This window comes from Hyperoodon ampullatus, assembly GCF_949752795.1.
Source record: "Hyperoodon ampullatus genome assembly, chromosome: 5".
NCBI classification, from domain to species: Eukaryota; Metazoa; Chordata; class Mammalia; order Artiodactyla; family Ziphiidae; genus Hyperoodon; species Hyperoodon ampullatus.
The window spans coordinates 35,320,475-35,337,085 of record NC_136918.1 but is presented as its reverse complement, the minus strand read 5'-3'; the positions used below and the strand labels follow the sequence as shown (position 1 = coordinate 35,337,085).

At 38.9% G+C, this 16,611-nt stretch overlaps 2 protein-coding genes across 2 annotated transcripts in view; one reads left to right on the top strand and one right to left on the bottom strand.

Moving 5' to 3' along the window:
- PIGX (phosphatidylinositol glycan anchor biosynthesis class X) overlaps window positions 1-9,807 on the bottom strand; it is a gene marked incomplete at both ends in the record, with an annotated part of 31,280 nt that extends 21,473 nt beyond the window's left edge. Inside the window, 4 exons of the mRNA XM_079705207.1 lie at window positions 6,449-6,512; window positions 7,763-7,840; window positions 9,210-9,690; window positions 9,766-9,807. Of these exons, the coding sequence (XP_079561333.1) occupies window positions 6,449-6,512; window positions 7,763-7,840; window positions 9,210-9,690; window positions 9,766-9,807 (665 nt within the window). The remainder of the gene's footprint in view (window positions 1-6,448; window positions 6,513-7,762; window positions 7,841-9,209; window positions 9,691-9,765) is intronic.
- Window positions 9,808-14,692: 4,885 nt separating this feature from the next.
- On the top strand, window positions 14,693-15,805 carry CEP19 (centrosomal protein 19; the record flags this gene model as incomplete). The annotated part of the gene is made up of 2 exons (XM_079704437.1): window positions 14,693-14,822; window positions 15,444-15,805. 2 exons carry the CDS (start codon window positions 14,693-14,695, stop codon window positions 15,803-15,805), a joined length of 492 nt encoding a protein of 163 aa, XP_079560563.1.
- Window positions 15,806-16,611: the final 806 nt, after the last annotated feature.

The window sequence follows — 16,611 nt, the reverse complement described above, 5'->3', positions numbered from 1 at the left end:
AAAAATCACTAAAACTGATAAATAAAATATCTGAATAGCTCCATATCTTCAATTTTTAATAAAAAAATTTAAAGCCTTCCCACATAGAAAACCTCAGGCCTAGATGTTTGGTTTTTTGTTTTTTAAAAAAATATTTATTTATTTGGCTGCACCGGGTCTTAGTCACAGCCTGTGGGATCTTCGCTGCCTCGTGCAGGATCTTTGTCGTGGCATGTGAGATCTAGTTCCCAGACCAGGGATCAAACCCAGGCCCCCTGCATTGCAAGCATGGATCTTAACCGCTGGACCACCAGGGAAGCCCCAGGCCTAGATGGTTTTATTGTTGAATTCTATTAAACATTTAAGGAAGAAATAATGCCAATGCTACACAATCAGAAAATAGAGAAGGAAATATTTCCCAATTTATTCTACAAGGCTGGCATTGCCCTGACACCAAAACCAGAATAAGGCATCACATCAAAAGAAAAGACCAATATCCCTCAAGAACATGAAATGAAAATCCTTAACAAAGAATTAAAAATCAAATCCAATCCAATCCAGTAATATTTCAAAAGATAATGCTTAGGGGTTAATTGAACAAAATACATGCAAGACCTATACTCTGAAAGTTATAATATTGTTAAGATTAAACTGATAGGGCTTCCCTGGTGGCGCAGTGGTTAAGAATCTGCCTGCCAATGCAGGAGACACAGGTTCGAGCCCTGGTCCAGGATGATCCCACATGCCGCGGAGCAGCTGGGCCGGTGCGCCACAACTACTGAGCCTGTGCCCTAGAGGCTTCAAGCCACAGCTACTGAAGCCCGCGCACCTAGAGCCCGTGCTCTGCAACAACAGAAGCCACTGCAATGAGAAGCCCGTGCACAGCAACGAAAACCCAACGCAGCCATAAATAAATAAATTTATTTAAAAAAAAAGATAAACTGATAAATGCTAAATAAATGGAAATACTATATTCATGCATTGGAACATTCATTAATATTAACATATCAGTTCTGTACAAATTGATCTAGAGTTTCAACAGAATCCCAACCAAAATTTTTTGAAGCTTTTTTGAAGAAATCTACAAGTTGATTTCAAAAGTTATATGAAAATGCAAAGGGTCTAGAATAACCAAAACAACTTTCAAAAAAAAAGGTAAAGGACTCAGACTTCCTGATTTGAAGATGTAGCATCAAGCTACACTTATTATCAAAATAGTACATTACGGGACATACAGATCAGGGGTTGGCAAACATTTTCTGTAAAGGTCCTAAGAGTAAAATTATTTAGGCTTTGTGAGTCATATAAGGCTTCTGTTGAATATTTTTCTTTGCCTTTTTTTTTAACAACCTTTAAAAGTGTAAAAATCATTTTTAGCTCAAGGGTGGTACAAAATGAGCAGGATTTGGCCTATGGGCCATAGTCTGAATACAGTACACAAATAGATCCTCACATATAAGGTAATTAATTTTCAAGAAATGTGTCAAGGTAATTTGATGAGGAAAGAATAGTCCTTTCATCAAATGATGCTGGATCAACTGGATATCCATATGGAAAATTAACCTCAACCCCTACCTAACAGTATATAAAAAAATTAATTCAAAATGGATCATACTCCATATAACACTTCTAAAAGAAAATTTCCATGATCTTGGAATAGACAAGGATTTCTTACACAGGACACAAAAACCATGAACCACAAAAGAAAAAATTTGATAAACTATACTCCATCAAAATTAGAATTCTTGGGGCTTCCTTTAGAATTCTTAAAACTCGATAATAAAATAACAAACAACCCAGTTTAAAAATGGACAAAAGACTAAGACACTTCACAAGTCAGAAAGACAAATACAATATGATATCACTTATATGTGGAATCTAAAATATGACATAAATGAACCTACCTACAAAACAGAAACAGACTCACAGACATAGAGAACAGACTTGTGGTTGCCAAGGGGAAGGGATGGACTGGGAGTTTGGAGTTAGCAGATGCAAACTATTACATATAGAATAGATAAACAACAAGGTCCTACTGTATAGCACAGGGAACTATATTCAATATCCTCAGATAAACATAATGGAAAAGAACATAAAAAAGAATATATACGTATGTATAACTGAATCACTTTCCTGTACAGCAGAAATTAACAAAACACTGCAAATCAGCTATACTTCAATTAAAAAAAAAAGACTAAGACACTTCACAAAGGAAGATATACTAGTGGACAATAAGCACACAAAAAGATGCTCAATATCATTACTCATCAGGGAAATACAAATTAAAATTACAATGAGATACCACTACACATCCACCAGAAAGTCTAAAATTAAAAAGACTGACCATATCAAGTGCTGGCAAGGACGTGGCTGGCAAGTTCTGTTTCATAATGTATGAAACAGAACTCTCATACATTACTGATGAGAATGTAAAACAGCAATAACCACTTTGGAAAACAGTTTGGCAGTTTCTTAAAAAGTTCAACATTTATCTATCATATATCCAGCAATTCTGTTTATTGATATTTACCCAAAATTAATGAAAACCTGTCCATGCCAAGACTTGTACACAACTGCTCATTATAGCTTTATTTATCATAGCCCAAAACTAGGAACAACTCCAATGCCATAGATACGTGAATGAATAAACAAATTTCAGTATTCTGCAACAAAAAGAACCAATTACTACCATGCAGAACATCGTTAAATCTCATTGACATAATGCTGAGTGAAAGAAGCCAGATATCAAAAAGTACATACTGTATGATTTCATTTATATAAAATTCCAGAAAATCTATCTAGTAACAGAAGTAGATCAGTGATTGGCTGAGTGTGGGTATGGGTGAGGGAGAATAACTGCAAGTAGCACATGAGTATTTTTGGAGATGATGAAAATGTTCTATATTTTGACTGGTTACATGGTTACATGGGTGTATATAGTTGTCAAACTCAATGAAGTTTATTTAAAAAAAAACACTATGGGGGCTTTCCTGGTGGTGCAGTGGTTAAGAATCCACCTGCCAATGCAGAGGACACGGGTTCAATCCCTGGTGGGGGAAGATCCCACATGCCGCAGAGCAACTAAGCCCGTGTGCCACAACTACCAAGCCTGAACTCTACAGCCCTCGAGCCACAACTACTGAGCCCATGTGCCACAACTACTGAAGCCCACGCGCCTAGGGCCTGTGCTTCGCAACAAGAGAAGCCACTGCAATGAGAAGCCGGCGCACCGCAAAGACGAGTAGCCCCTGCTCCCCACAACTAAAGAAATTAACCTGCATGCAGCAACGAAGACCCAATGCAGTCAAAAATAAATTAATTTTAAAAAACCCACTATGAAATAGTACTATTATAATTCCTATTTTACCTGTAAGAAAACAAAGCACTAGGGTAAAATACTCATGTTACTCTCTTCATAGAAAAATTGTCATCTCCAACTTAAAAAGTATGGGGAAACGTTTTCAGCCTTTCCATATGATATTAGTTTCTGGTTCCCAGATAATCAATAAATTTATATGAACTCATCACTCTAGGAACACAGCAGAAATTCCAAGAATTAAATATTAAGAGCAGCTATCTCTATAGATATTTTTTGCTTTTATTCTTTAAAGTAGTCTGAGGTAATTTTACATATAGCAGTTTATTTTCCTAATAATTTGCATTCACTGAAAGAATTCTGAATAGTTTCTGTGGTATTGTTATATTCTATTTTTGCCCCAAAATATCATTTCTAGTGATGTAAAAGCTAATCACAGAATATAAAAATCAATTAAATCCAAAAGTTGTGTATATACATGTGAGTAAACAAAAATATTTTCCCTCTTTCAAGAAAAGAAAGAGGGAAAGGAAAGCAAAGCACAGAGAGACTAAGTAACTCAGCCAAGAGCTAAGATTCAAACTCCAATAGTTATAGTCTAGAGCCCAAATTGTTAGCCACTATTTCATTCTGCCTCTATAAAATATCCAGAGCAGCTATCTATATATATATTTTGCTTTAATTCTTCTAAATATATTCCAAAGTAGACTATTATCTATTATCTCTTTTCTTCTAGATACTATATATGTATTTGTGAACATGTAATATCTTATCAGAAAAAACACATATATTTAAAAAGACAGAGACTCTTCAGGACCTCCCTCCAAGATGAATTCAACCAATTAACCAAAACATGTCAGATGTATTTGTTAATCTTTCTGAAGTTATTCACCTGTGTTACCTTCCAGTTCACATTCTTTATCTTGTTCTCAAATATAACACGTAAATTTCATCAAAAGACTTGCAGAAAATCAGATATACTATAGCTAGAGCATTCCTCTGATCCACCTATCCAGTAACTCTATAAAAGAAATAAGCTTGTAATAAAGCTTATTCATGCTAGTCCCCAGAAACCAACAGTTTCTATTCTGTGTTCACAAGCCATCGTTTTAGTAATCTGGCCTAGAATTTTGCCCAGAATCTACAATAATTAACTAACTTCCAGATCATCTAAAGATTATAAACAGAAGTTCAGCAATGGTTTAAGCAAGTTCTCTTACTGCAATGAGATATAATTCATCAGAGAGGGGAGACTCTAAACTCATTTATATTCGTTAAGGCCCTTTTGTGTAATTAATTCCCTTACATTTTCTGCACTTCAGTTTCCTACTACCAATAACCACTTGGTCCTTTCCAGAGTGGGATTAATTCTTCTTGACCAAGAAGACAGAAATAAGAGGGGCTAACAAATTCTACTTTCTATGATATGTTAATATTTCTTCATCTACCCTCTCAAGACTATACCTGCTCTAAACATAACTAAAAAAGCCTTTTTAAAAAATGATTGTTGGCATTTTCTGAAGGTCTCAAATAACTCTAAGATTTCTAGTTTCTGAAGTTATTCTTATGGGTTCTGTCACTCTTCACTGTTGGTTTTATATCCTGCTTTTTATCCTCAGTACTTAGAACTGGACAGCTACTTTTGTTGTCACGATAGTCTCTTCAGTTACTTCTTTCTTCCTTATTGGAATCAGTTATCTCCCATTCCTCTTGAAAATACATTCCAATTATGTTAAAGAGAGAAGCTATATAATTGGCATAATTACCCTGATATTGCTTAAAATGTGTCTGGAACTCTGTCAAAAACTCCTTTCAGAAGTGAATTCCCTCCCAAAATCAGTTTTATACTTTATGGTCACACCTCCTCTTTGAAACGGTACTGCCCAGATTGATCACCTATCTCATTATTAATAATAATAGCTGGGCTTCCCTGGTGGCGCAGTGGTTGACAGTCCGCCTGCCGATGCAGGGGACATGGGTTCGTGCCCCAGTCCGGGAAGATCCCACATGCCGTGGAGCGGCTGGGCCCGTGAGCCATGGCTGCTGAGCCTGCGCGTCTGGAGCCTGTGCTCCGCAATGGGAGAGGCCACAGCAGTGAGAGGCCCGCGTACCTCAAAAAAAATAATAAAATTAAATAAGAATAATAATAATAATAGCTAACATTTCCTGGGTATGTGCTATGTGACAAGCACTACATTAAGGAGCTTTCCATATATTCTCCGATCTAATCATCACAACCCTAATAAGGAAATACTATCATTATCCACCTTTATCAGTAAGGTAGCAATGACTTAAGTAACTTGACTAAGGCCACACAGATACTAAATAACAGAGCTACATTTTGAGCCCAAATTTATCTGAATTAAAAACAAACAAACAGAAAAACCAAGTTCTTCCTACTACACCTCCTAGCCATTCACTTGTAGAGTGAACATTGAAGAGTGAGTTCTTTTAGTTTAAGGTGACTTATAAAATGAAGGGATTTAAAAAATATATGTATCAGAATTTATAAGTCAAATATCTGATAATAATTTCAAAGTGACACCTTGAGAAGTTTTAAAGTTTGGAAATTTCTTATGGAACAGTTTCCACAACATTTTACCAATCTTTTAAATATGTTTAATACTGGCAAATATTCATTTTTGAGGATAGTTTCTTTTTTGGAAATAGTTTGGTCTTTGGAACCAAGTCTTGTAAATTAGAAATAGTGATTTAGGGTGGTATAATATCTTAGTACTTGAGAGTATGGCTTTGGAGTATGATAGTCATAAATCTGAATCAGAGCTCTAACACCCTAACCTCTACACGATTATTTAAATTCCCTGAGCCCTAGTCCCTCATCTGAAATACAAGAAAGGTATCATCTATCTTACAACCATTGTGAAGATTAAATGGAATACTGTATATATAGCTTCTGGCTATATAAATATATAATAGATATGTGTAGTGAATAATAAATGTTTGTTTTCTCCTTCTCTTCTCCACTGTTATTTTAATCATTATTTCAAACTATGAACCACATATCTGTCACTTATAACTTTAAGAAGGCAAGTAATTTTTTTTCAGTTTATCCATTTTTCAACGATTGATTTTTTGCTTTAAATTACATTGAAACAGTATTTTGATGTAAGTATAAGTCAATGGGCAACTTACCTGTGGAAACCATCTTTCAAAACTTCTTGCCTCAAAACAATTTCAGAACAAGTGGCCCTTATGCCTATAAGCATGAAAAGATTTTTTTAAACAAAATAAGCACTCAATGAAAGAATATTTAAATAATCAGAAAATAATAGTTTGAATAGGCTTTAATTGCCTGGAAAATCTAACCAACCTAAAAACAAAAACTTTTAAAACTTAAGCAATTTGAGCTACACATAAATCTATTTCTAGTATAGCATAGGGGTTAAAAGTCTTGACTTTGGAGTTAGATTGGCTAGTTTCAAACCCCAGTCTGTCTATTAACAGCTGTGTGACTTTGGGCAAGATAGTTTCTCTCTCTACTAGTTGTCATGAGAATTTAATATATGTAGAAGCACTTAGAACAGGGTCAGCCATATAGCAAGCACTCTATATAAGTGTTTGCTATTTATATTAATTTATTCAGGTGATCCCAGGACACCAAAAACAACAGAATGGCCAAAGAGTCAGGAAACCTCAATTTTAATCCTAGCTCACTGAAACTGAGTATCAGATACAAACTGGCAACTTCTATATTCTACCATCCACACATAGAAAAAACCGAGAGGATGGTACACCATGCCTTGTGGAGACGTTGAAAGAGTTTAAAGAAACAACAAAAACTGGAGGCTTTTGAAAGGTTCAAAGGGTTCCTTCATAAACTTAGAATAACCAGAAATCTCACTACACTGACTCCATGCAGAATTCAGACATTAAAACTGTTACTCAGTGTCAGTCTCATAAAGTTAAAAATTCAGCTACTAATGACCACCAACTCTGCCCAGGCACTTTGCTATGGAATTTTACTCCATTTTCAAAAGCTGGAAGTGTGTGGGAAGAATATTAAAACAAACATACAGAAAAACCATACACTACTGTATGTTGCTAAGTCCATTAGATGTATTCCTGAGAAGATTTCCCCCCCCCAAAAAAAACATGACAGGGAGATGGAAACATTTGGAATATACTAGGGAAGGAAGGAAAAAAGTATGAAAGACAACATTTATTAAATAATACCTATATGACAGATTCTCTACTTGGGGCTTTCACACGTATTTTAACTTTCACAGTCTAGCTAAACAGGCAGGCAAAATTATTGCCATTTGTACACAGGAGGAAACTCTGACTTATAAACAGTTACTGTCTAGGCCACACAACTAGGTAAGTAACTGATTAGAAGCAAGATCTGCCCAACTTTTAAAGCCTAAGGCATTTCCACTCTCCTAGCTATTTAAAGAAATCCTTAATTGCTTTGGAGAAGCACATATCATCTTTTCCCAAGCAACTTACAGAATATCTCTTGCATAAATCCAGATATTTCTTCAATGTTTAATTTTAATAGAGGTGGGGGTAAGGGTTTATATCTGCCTGTAAATTAATTAGAAAAAAGGTCAGATTAATAGGCTTAAAGTCTATCAGGATATACAGTAGAGACTAGTAAATTTCATTCATCTTGGGATAGTAGAAAAGCTGATTTACAAACAGTATTGCAAGTATTAGATTATTTATGATTTTTAAGGCAAAGGTACCATTTTCTTTCTTTTTTTAATAATATTTATTTAGCTGCATCGGGTCTTAGTTGTGGCACACGGGACCTTCGTTGCAGCATGCAGGAACTCGCCTCGTGTCGTGTGGGCTTCTCTCTAGTTGCGGTGCGCGGGCTCAGTAGTTGCAGCACGGGGGATTAGTTGCCCCGGGGCATGTGGGATCTTAGTTCCCTAACCAGGGATCCAACCCAAGTCCCCTGCATTGGAAGGTGGATTCTTAACCACCGGACCACCAGGGAAGTCCCCAAAGGTACCATTTTCAAAGTGCATTTGTTGCATCTGAATGCACCTTCAAGATTTTTCCTCTTAAATATTAACTTACTTGGTTATTGCGGCCTGAACTGGCTCTGGAAATTGACCCCTTTTTAATCACAAAATGCCAGTGCTGGAAGAGTCTTCAGATATAAGTCCAGTTGTTTAAAAATTCTTTTTGGCCTAGTAATCCTTTCTTCAAATAAATTTGGGAACTTAATATGTAAACACAAAAGCAGAACTGCACTGACTGACAGATACTAGTCTAATATTCTCGTTTTAAAGACAGAGAAACTCACCTGATTTGTACTGACTTTCCTTTCCCTATCAAACGTTGTCACTTTATTGTAATTACTACTGCACTGTATACATCTCCCCCTACTGCAATGCAAGCTCCACGAGGGCTGGATCCACAGCGCCTAGCGCAGCACTTCTGCCCACGGACTCGGGCCCAAAGAAGTGAATCAACTCGCTTGCCCAGCCCTGAGTCATAAAGAAACTCTAGCCCAATCTAGTCCATTATCAAAAATGTTTGTAGGGCTTCCCTGGTGGCGCAGTGGTTGAGAGTCCGCCTGCCGATGCAGGGGATGCGGGTTCGTGCCCCGGTCTGGGAGGATCCCACATGCCGCGGAGCGGCTGGGTCCGTGCGCCATGGCCGCTGAGCCTGCGCATCCAGGAGCCTGTGCTCCGCAATGGGAGAGGCCACAGCAGTGAGAAGCCCGCGTAACGCAAAAAAAAAAAAAAAAAAAAAAAAAAAAATGTTTGTAAAACGAAACTAGTCTTCCTCCCCTTTCCACGTCCCCCGAGGACAACACACTATGTATTCTAGATTGGGGTTCTCACACCTCATAGGGCACTTAGGCTTTGCTGGCCCCGCAGTGGTCAGAAGCTTCACGCATTCCAAGAGCATCCCAAGACGCTTCACGTCTGTACTTTACAATATTTTAGTAATAGTGCGGCCAGTCCCTCCTCAGAAAGACAAAGCCCGACTCTCCAGAGAACCAGGAGCAGCCACAAAGCAATGAAGACGGGGGGCGGGGCGGGGGGAGTAGCAGGAAGCTTGCGGCCTTTGTTTTTAACCTCCTGCAGCTCACCGTACAGTTCTAGGGTCGCGAGAAGTACGTTTGTAAAGCGCGGAAGGGAGAGTACTAGGGAGCCTGGAGTGCTCCCCACCCTCTCGGCCCTAAACCCCGCCCTCACCCCTGAAGCCCCGCCCTTCCCCTTACCAGCGTCGGTGGGGGTGGTGTTGAAGGCTATGGCTGGCGAGCAGGTGAGTCCAGCCGCCTCCCAGAGGAGTAGCCAGGCCACCGCCCGGACGGCCACGGCCGGGGGAGCCAGGACGCCGGAGAACGCGCGCCCCAGAAGAGCGCGCGGGGACAAAATGCGGTCGGAGGAACCTGCACACGCCTCACACCGCTCCTAGAGCACGCTGTCACGGAGTTAGAGACCGGGACGGAAGACTCAATGCGCGCACGCCAGCGGTCCAGCCGTTACCCTGCTCCCCGCATCCCCGGCCCCCGAAAGTTCCGGCGTCATGAAGGCCGCGGTACCGCCCCCTCGTCGGCCCGCCCCTCGCACTCCCGGTCGGGGGCGGAGCGAGGAGCGGCGGAAGCGCCGTGACGTGTGCCAGGGCAGTTGCTCTAGGGGCCGCTCCGCGGGACCCCAGCATGACTCTGAGCTCCGCGCGGTGTCCTGGGAGCAGCCTAGCCCAGCTCCCGGCGTCCACCTCCACTTCCAGGTATTTGCAGATGCGGGCCTCCTGCCGGGGAATTCACCCCACGGTGCGGAGCTGTGGCTGTCGCCTCTTTCTGCAGCGCCAGGCTGCGCCTGGCCTCAAAGTCGAGTGCTCCTAGGTGCACTACGGTTAGTGGAAACACCCCCTCACGGAGATTTTAGACGTTGACCTGCAGAAGATGCATTTTCTGTACTTAGCTATGGGTAAGAAAGTCAGTCTTGCACTAGTGGGGGCATGGATAGGGAGAGGATCGTCTACCTGATGGCAAAATCCGTACACTTTAGGTGCTGTGGGGATGCTTGGCAAGATTATGCAGGTCACTGATCCTTGAGGAGAAAAGTATTAATGTCTAGAAAGAAGTACTGGGTAAATGTGTCGTCTATCTTCATGAATTGAATATGTAAGCAGAGCTGGAGAGTATCCAGTGCAGATTGGAACAGAACGGAGGGCTCTAGGATGGATGTCTTAAAGAGGAAAGATGTCAGAAGATACTACCTAAAACTGAAGATAGCAGTATAAGCATGCTGTTAAGAAATATGAAGATAAATTTTGGAAGAAACATTTAAAAGAATTGAAACTCGTTACCTATGGAGAGGGGAAGGGGAGAGGACAACAGTTTTTTGTTATACGCCTCATAGAATTATGTTATATTTTAAACAGAATACAAACATTACTTTAATAAAAATAAAAGTTTAGCTTTAAAAAGAAAGAAAAGAGTGTAGTCATAAAACTACATTATTGAGCATCACTTGCATATATCATTTATTAATACAGCCATTTGCTTGAGTGTATGGAATTTGTATTGTGCTCAGTAGGATCTTCTAGAAAGTTTACTAACAACAAGTTTTAGTGAGGTGAACTGGGAGTAGTAAAGAAGAAAGAGGTGGAGTGGGATCATGGCATCAGATCAGAGGCAGAGCACAATAATTTGATAACACAGTTCTTTATATATGGGGTTGGCCAAAAGGTTCCCTTGGTTTTTAAGTAAAAGTAAAAGACACATTTTTCCAAAAAATATTTATTTATTTATTTATTTCGGCTGCACCAGGTCTTCATTGAGGCAGGTGGGCACTCTTAGTTACTGCATGCAGACTCCTAGTTACGGCACACATGCAGGATCTAGTTCCCCAACCAGGGAACAAACCCAGGCCTCCTGCATCAGGAGCGCAGAGTCTTACCCACTGGACCACAAGGGAAATCCCACATTTTTCATTTTTCCTTTTTACCAAGAACTTTATTGAACAACGTATTCACCATTTTGTTCCACTACTTTCTGCCATTTTTCAGGCAACTCAATAATTCCATCTTCCCAAAACCTTTTATCCTTTTGAGCAAAGAACTGTTCTAGGTGCCTTTTACAGTCTTCCAGAGACTTGAAATTTTTTCCATTAAGAGAATTTTGTAAAGACCGAAATAAATGGAAATCCGAAGGTGCAATGTCTAGTGAATATGTTGGATGAATCAGAACTTCCCAGCCAAGCTGTAACAGTTTTTGCCTGGTCATCAAAGAAACATGCAGTCTTGTGTTATCCTGATGGAAGATTATGCGTTTTCTGTTGACTAATTCCGGATGCTTTTTGTCGAGTGCTGCTTTGAGTTGGTCTAATTGGGAGCAGTACTTGTTGGAATTAATCGTTTGGTTTTGCGGAAGGAGCTCATAATAGAGGATTCCCTTCCAATCCCACCATATACACAACATCACCTTCTTTGGATGAAGACCAGCCTTTGGTGTGATTGGTGGTGGTTCATTTCACTTGCCCCACCATCTCTTCTGTTCCACGTTATTGTACAGTATCCACTTTTCATCGCCCGTCACAATTTGTTTTAAAAACGGAACGTTTTCATTACGTTTAAGTAGAGAATTGCATTCGGAAATACGGTTCAAAGGTTTTTTTTGCTTGACTTACGTGGAACCCAAACATCAAAGCGATGAACATAACCAAGCTGGTTCAAATGATTTTCAATGCTTGATTTGGATATTTTGAGTATGTCGGCTATCTCCCACATGGTTGATTGTTCTCAATTAATGTCTCGATTTGATGGCTATCAACTTCAACTTGTGTACCCGACCGTGGAGCATCATCCAGCGAGGAATCTCCAGCACGAAACTTGGCAAACCAGTTTTGACACGTTCGATCAGTCATAGCACCTTCTCCATACAATGCACAAATCTTTTTTTGCGTTTCAGTTGTGTTTTTACCTTTCTTGAAATAATAAAGCGTAATATGCCGAAAATGTTGTTTTTTCCCCCTATTTTCTATATTAAAACGGCTACACAAAAATTCACCAATAGTAATGCACACTGATATGGCGGCTGTCTCAATACAGTCTAACAAAACTGTTTCAAATGAAGTTAAAGACAACTAAGCGCTACTAGAGCCAGCTTATGGAACAAACGAACTTTTTAGCCAACACAGTATAATCCATTTCCTAAGAGTAAAAATTCTCACATCCAATAGGAAGGGGTGAATAATATAGGTTATGGTATATGCATAGGACAAAACATTTGCAGTCATAAAAATTTGCATTTTAGAAAGACATTTAATGGCAAAATTATATAGGTTGTTAAATTTAAAAGGCAGGACTTAAAAAAGAATGAAATAATGCCATTTGCAGCTACATGATGAACCTAGAGAGTATCATACTAAGTGAAGTAAGTCAGAAAGAGAAAGACAAATACCATATGATATCACTTATATGTGGAATCTAAAATATGACACAAATGAACTTATCTACAAAACAGAAACAGACTCCCAGAGAACGGACTTGTGATTGCCACGGGGGAGGGGGCGTAGGAGAGGGATGGGTTGGGAGTTTGGGATCAGCAGATGTAAACTATCATGTAGAGAATGGATAAACAAGGTCCTACTGTATAGCACAGGGAACTATATTCAATATCCTGTGATAAATCATAATGGAAAAGCATATGAAAAAATATATTTATTACTGAATCACTTTGCTGTATAGCAGAAATTAACACAACATTGTAAGTCAACTATACTTCCATAAAATAAAATTTTGTAAAAATTTAAAAGGTAGGAAACAGTATGTATGATATAAAAACATACTATAGCTAAAAAAAAAAAACCAAAAAAAAAAAATCCAAACACAAACAAAAAAGTATGCCTAGAAAGACTGGAAGGAATCAGGGATGATTATTTTGTATGTCTCTTCCTCCCCCTTCCCCACTTCCATCCCAGTTTTCTACAATGAACATGTATTAAGTAACCATGTTCCTAGTGATTCTCTAACAGAACTGAATTTATGAAGGTATCATCCCTATGCTGCTTTACCTCCAGGTTCTTTGACATTTGCAAATCTTTCTGAGAATATCATAGTCACATCTAAAGCAGTCCCTATAATTAAGTATATTTTGGCATTGAGAGCAGGGAAGGGAAGAGGGAATGGAAAGTATTAACCTTTAAAATGGTTGTTTCAAATACTGTATGCTAACACACATATATGGAATCTTAAAAAACGGTACTGATGAACCTAGTGGCAGGGCAGGAATAAAGATGCAGACATAGAGAACAGACTTGAGGACAAAGCTGGGGAAGGGGAAACTGGGATGAAGTGAGAGATTAGCACTGACCTATGTACACTACCAAATGTAAAATGGATGGCTAGTGGGAAGCTGCTGCATAGCACAGGGAGATCAGCTCGACACTGTGACGGCCTAGAGGGGTGGGATAGGGAAGGTGGGAGGGAGACGCAAGAGGGAGGGGGTAAGGGGATACATGTATACATATAGCTGATTCACTTTGTGGTACAGCAGAAACTTATACATTGTAAAACAGTTATACTCCAATAAAGATTAAAAAATAAATAAATAAATAAATAAAATGTTTCTTGTAACTGAAAAAACGTCATGTAGTGAGACAAATAAGTTGAAATAAAAGCCATGTAAGCTTTATTGCCTCAAATATGTGGAGGCTGATTATGCCTTTTTTGATCAGACTTCTAAACTATGAACACTTAGAGGATGTACAGGGGCTGTGTCTTCTATTAACACATTGAATTAAACAATGGAATACCTACTACAGTCCAGGTATTGTGCTGGGGATATTGTGGTGAACAGTGGATATGTTCCCTGCCCTCATGAAGCATATAGAATAGAAGGAAAAGAAAAGTGATAAAGTAAGTAGTTACAAAAAACTCAATGAGTAGAATGATTGGGGAAGTACAAAGGAGAGAGGTCTGGTCTAGTGAACCCCTCAGGACATAATGTGTAATATTAAAAAACTCTTAGTACCTTGACATAGAGGGTGCTTGTACATACTTGTTTAATTGATAAACAAAAAAGATGCTGTAAGTTGATTCTTGGGCTGACTCAGAGGTTCATATACAGTCTTTGGTTAAGAGTACAGTACACGAAGAGATCCAAACTGAACTGCATTTCTAGGTTCATGTGTGAACAAATCTACACCCCTCAATGAACCAGGGATTCTATAGACTAAAGATAACCTGGGGCCAAACTGAACTTTCCAGGTAGCTCTTGAAATACTGAGCTTAAGCTGACTATGCATCTCCAGAACTGGAGTAGATTCAGATCTGCTGGGAAGGAAAAGTAGAGGAGAATGTGATTTATCCAACACTTAATTTTTTTTCCACTTTAGCAGGAAGTCATTATGCGACTAACACATTTTCATCAGATTTCCTCTGATTTACTGTGAAGTGTATGTGAGAATGATGTGCACTGCCAAGAAATGTGGAATTAGGTTCCAGCCTCCGGCTGTTATCTTAATCTATGAGAATGAAATGCAGGGGAAAAGTCGCCAGCGCATCATGCCTGTCCGAAACTTTTCGAAGTATTCAGGTATCTTATGTTTTATCTTGCCTCCTATCTTAAATATTCGCTGAGTCAGTTTATAAGAACGATTTGAGTCTCATGTAATGGAATGACATGGCCTTCAGAGTTAGACTGACCAAGGTTCAAGTCATGACTGTCAGGGTAGGTGTGAAACCTTAGCTAAATTACTTAATCTTGGTGAGCATCAGTTTCCTAATCTGTAAAAGGAAATTGATAATCCCACCCTTTGAGATCTGCAGTGTGGGTTAAATGAGATAGCATTATTCAGTAATATTAATTCCCTTCTCTCCCTCCAAATGTGTTTTTTATTTGTAATCTTGATATTTTCTTGGTACCAGTACTAATATCTAAAGCTGTAATACTACTTTTTCTCCTCAGATGTTTTCTCCAGTTGAAAGTATTTAACATCTCCTCAAAGTGATTTTAAGTTACAGAAATAAAAAATATATCCCTCCTTCCCCCATCACACTCAAAGCTGTATATAAAGAAATAGTTCTGTAAAATAGTTCATTCCCAAAAGCCAGTTAGCTACTGACTATAATGACAGGTAATGGTTTCAGTAACTTGTGGTACCTGAATAGTCTGTGGTGTTACGTGTGGTATAATAGTTTTGTTTCTCCCTCCTAGATTGCAGCAGAGCTGCTGAACAATTAAAGAATAATCCACGACACAAGGGTTACCTGGAACAGGTATCCCTGAAGCAACTAGAGAAGTTATTCAGTTTTTTACGAGGTTACTTGTGGGGGCAGAGTTTGGCAGAAACAATGGAAAAAATTCAGCGGGAAACCACCATTGATCCTGAGGAAGACCTGAACAAACTAGATGACAAGGAACTTGCCAAAAGGAAGAGCATCATGGATGAACTTTTTGAGAAAAATCAGAAGAAGAAGGATGATCCAAATTTTGTTTATGACATTGAAGTGGAGTTCCCACAGGATGAACAACTACAGTCCTGTGGCTGGGACACAGAGTCAGCTGATGAGTCCTGATAACCAAAAACTAAAAAAAAAATTATCAGGTAGTAGAAAATCCATGTTTATACAAGACCATAGATTGGTTGTAGAAAAATCTGTAAAGAACACTATGCATATTGGGTCACGTTTGGATTGACCATGTTACTTTTCAAAACCAAGATATGTAGAGCATCTACTATGTAGGTGCATATGGAATATAGGGAAAACAGAATATAGGAATCTGCCTTTAAGGAGCTTACAGTCTAATTGGAAGATAAGTCAAAAGCTTATGAAAAGCTAGTTTAATGGTATTAGGCAGCATTAGATCTAAATGCTTGATAAAGGCTAGAGAGGATCAGAACCTAGATTACGGTAGGGTAGAATAGTCAGGGAGGACTTTGTCCATCGGTGGCAAGCTGGTACTTTGCCTGGCCCTTGAAATGGTAGTATTTGGATAGAAGCTTATATAGGATTCCAGATTAAACTGGGAGGAAAAAAAGGGGGATGTTGCAGGGGATTGGTAAAGAGATAGGAATTAGAACGTTTTATTTGAGGAACAGTAAGCAAATTATAGTTTGATAAGATCAGAGGGCGTATATGGTTGCCAACAATGAATATATGCATTGTTTTTATATCTATTTAACTCTGGAGTAGAAGAGTACCCCTGCAGAATGCCCTGCGGCTTCAAGTGGATGTAATCTGATGGATAGCAGGGGAATTCTGCCCCATCCCCCTGCCCCAGTATCAGGAAGTATGTACTAAAGACATTCTGAAACCCTGAACCTCTTCCCATAAGTAAGAGGTTTGTTTGTAAAATGGGAAATCTACCCATAATAAATGAA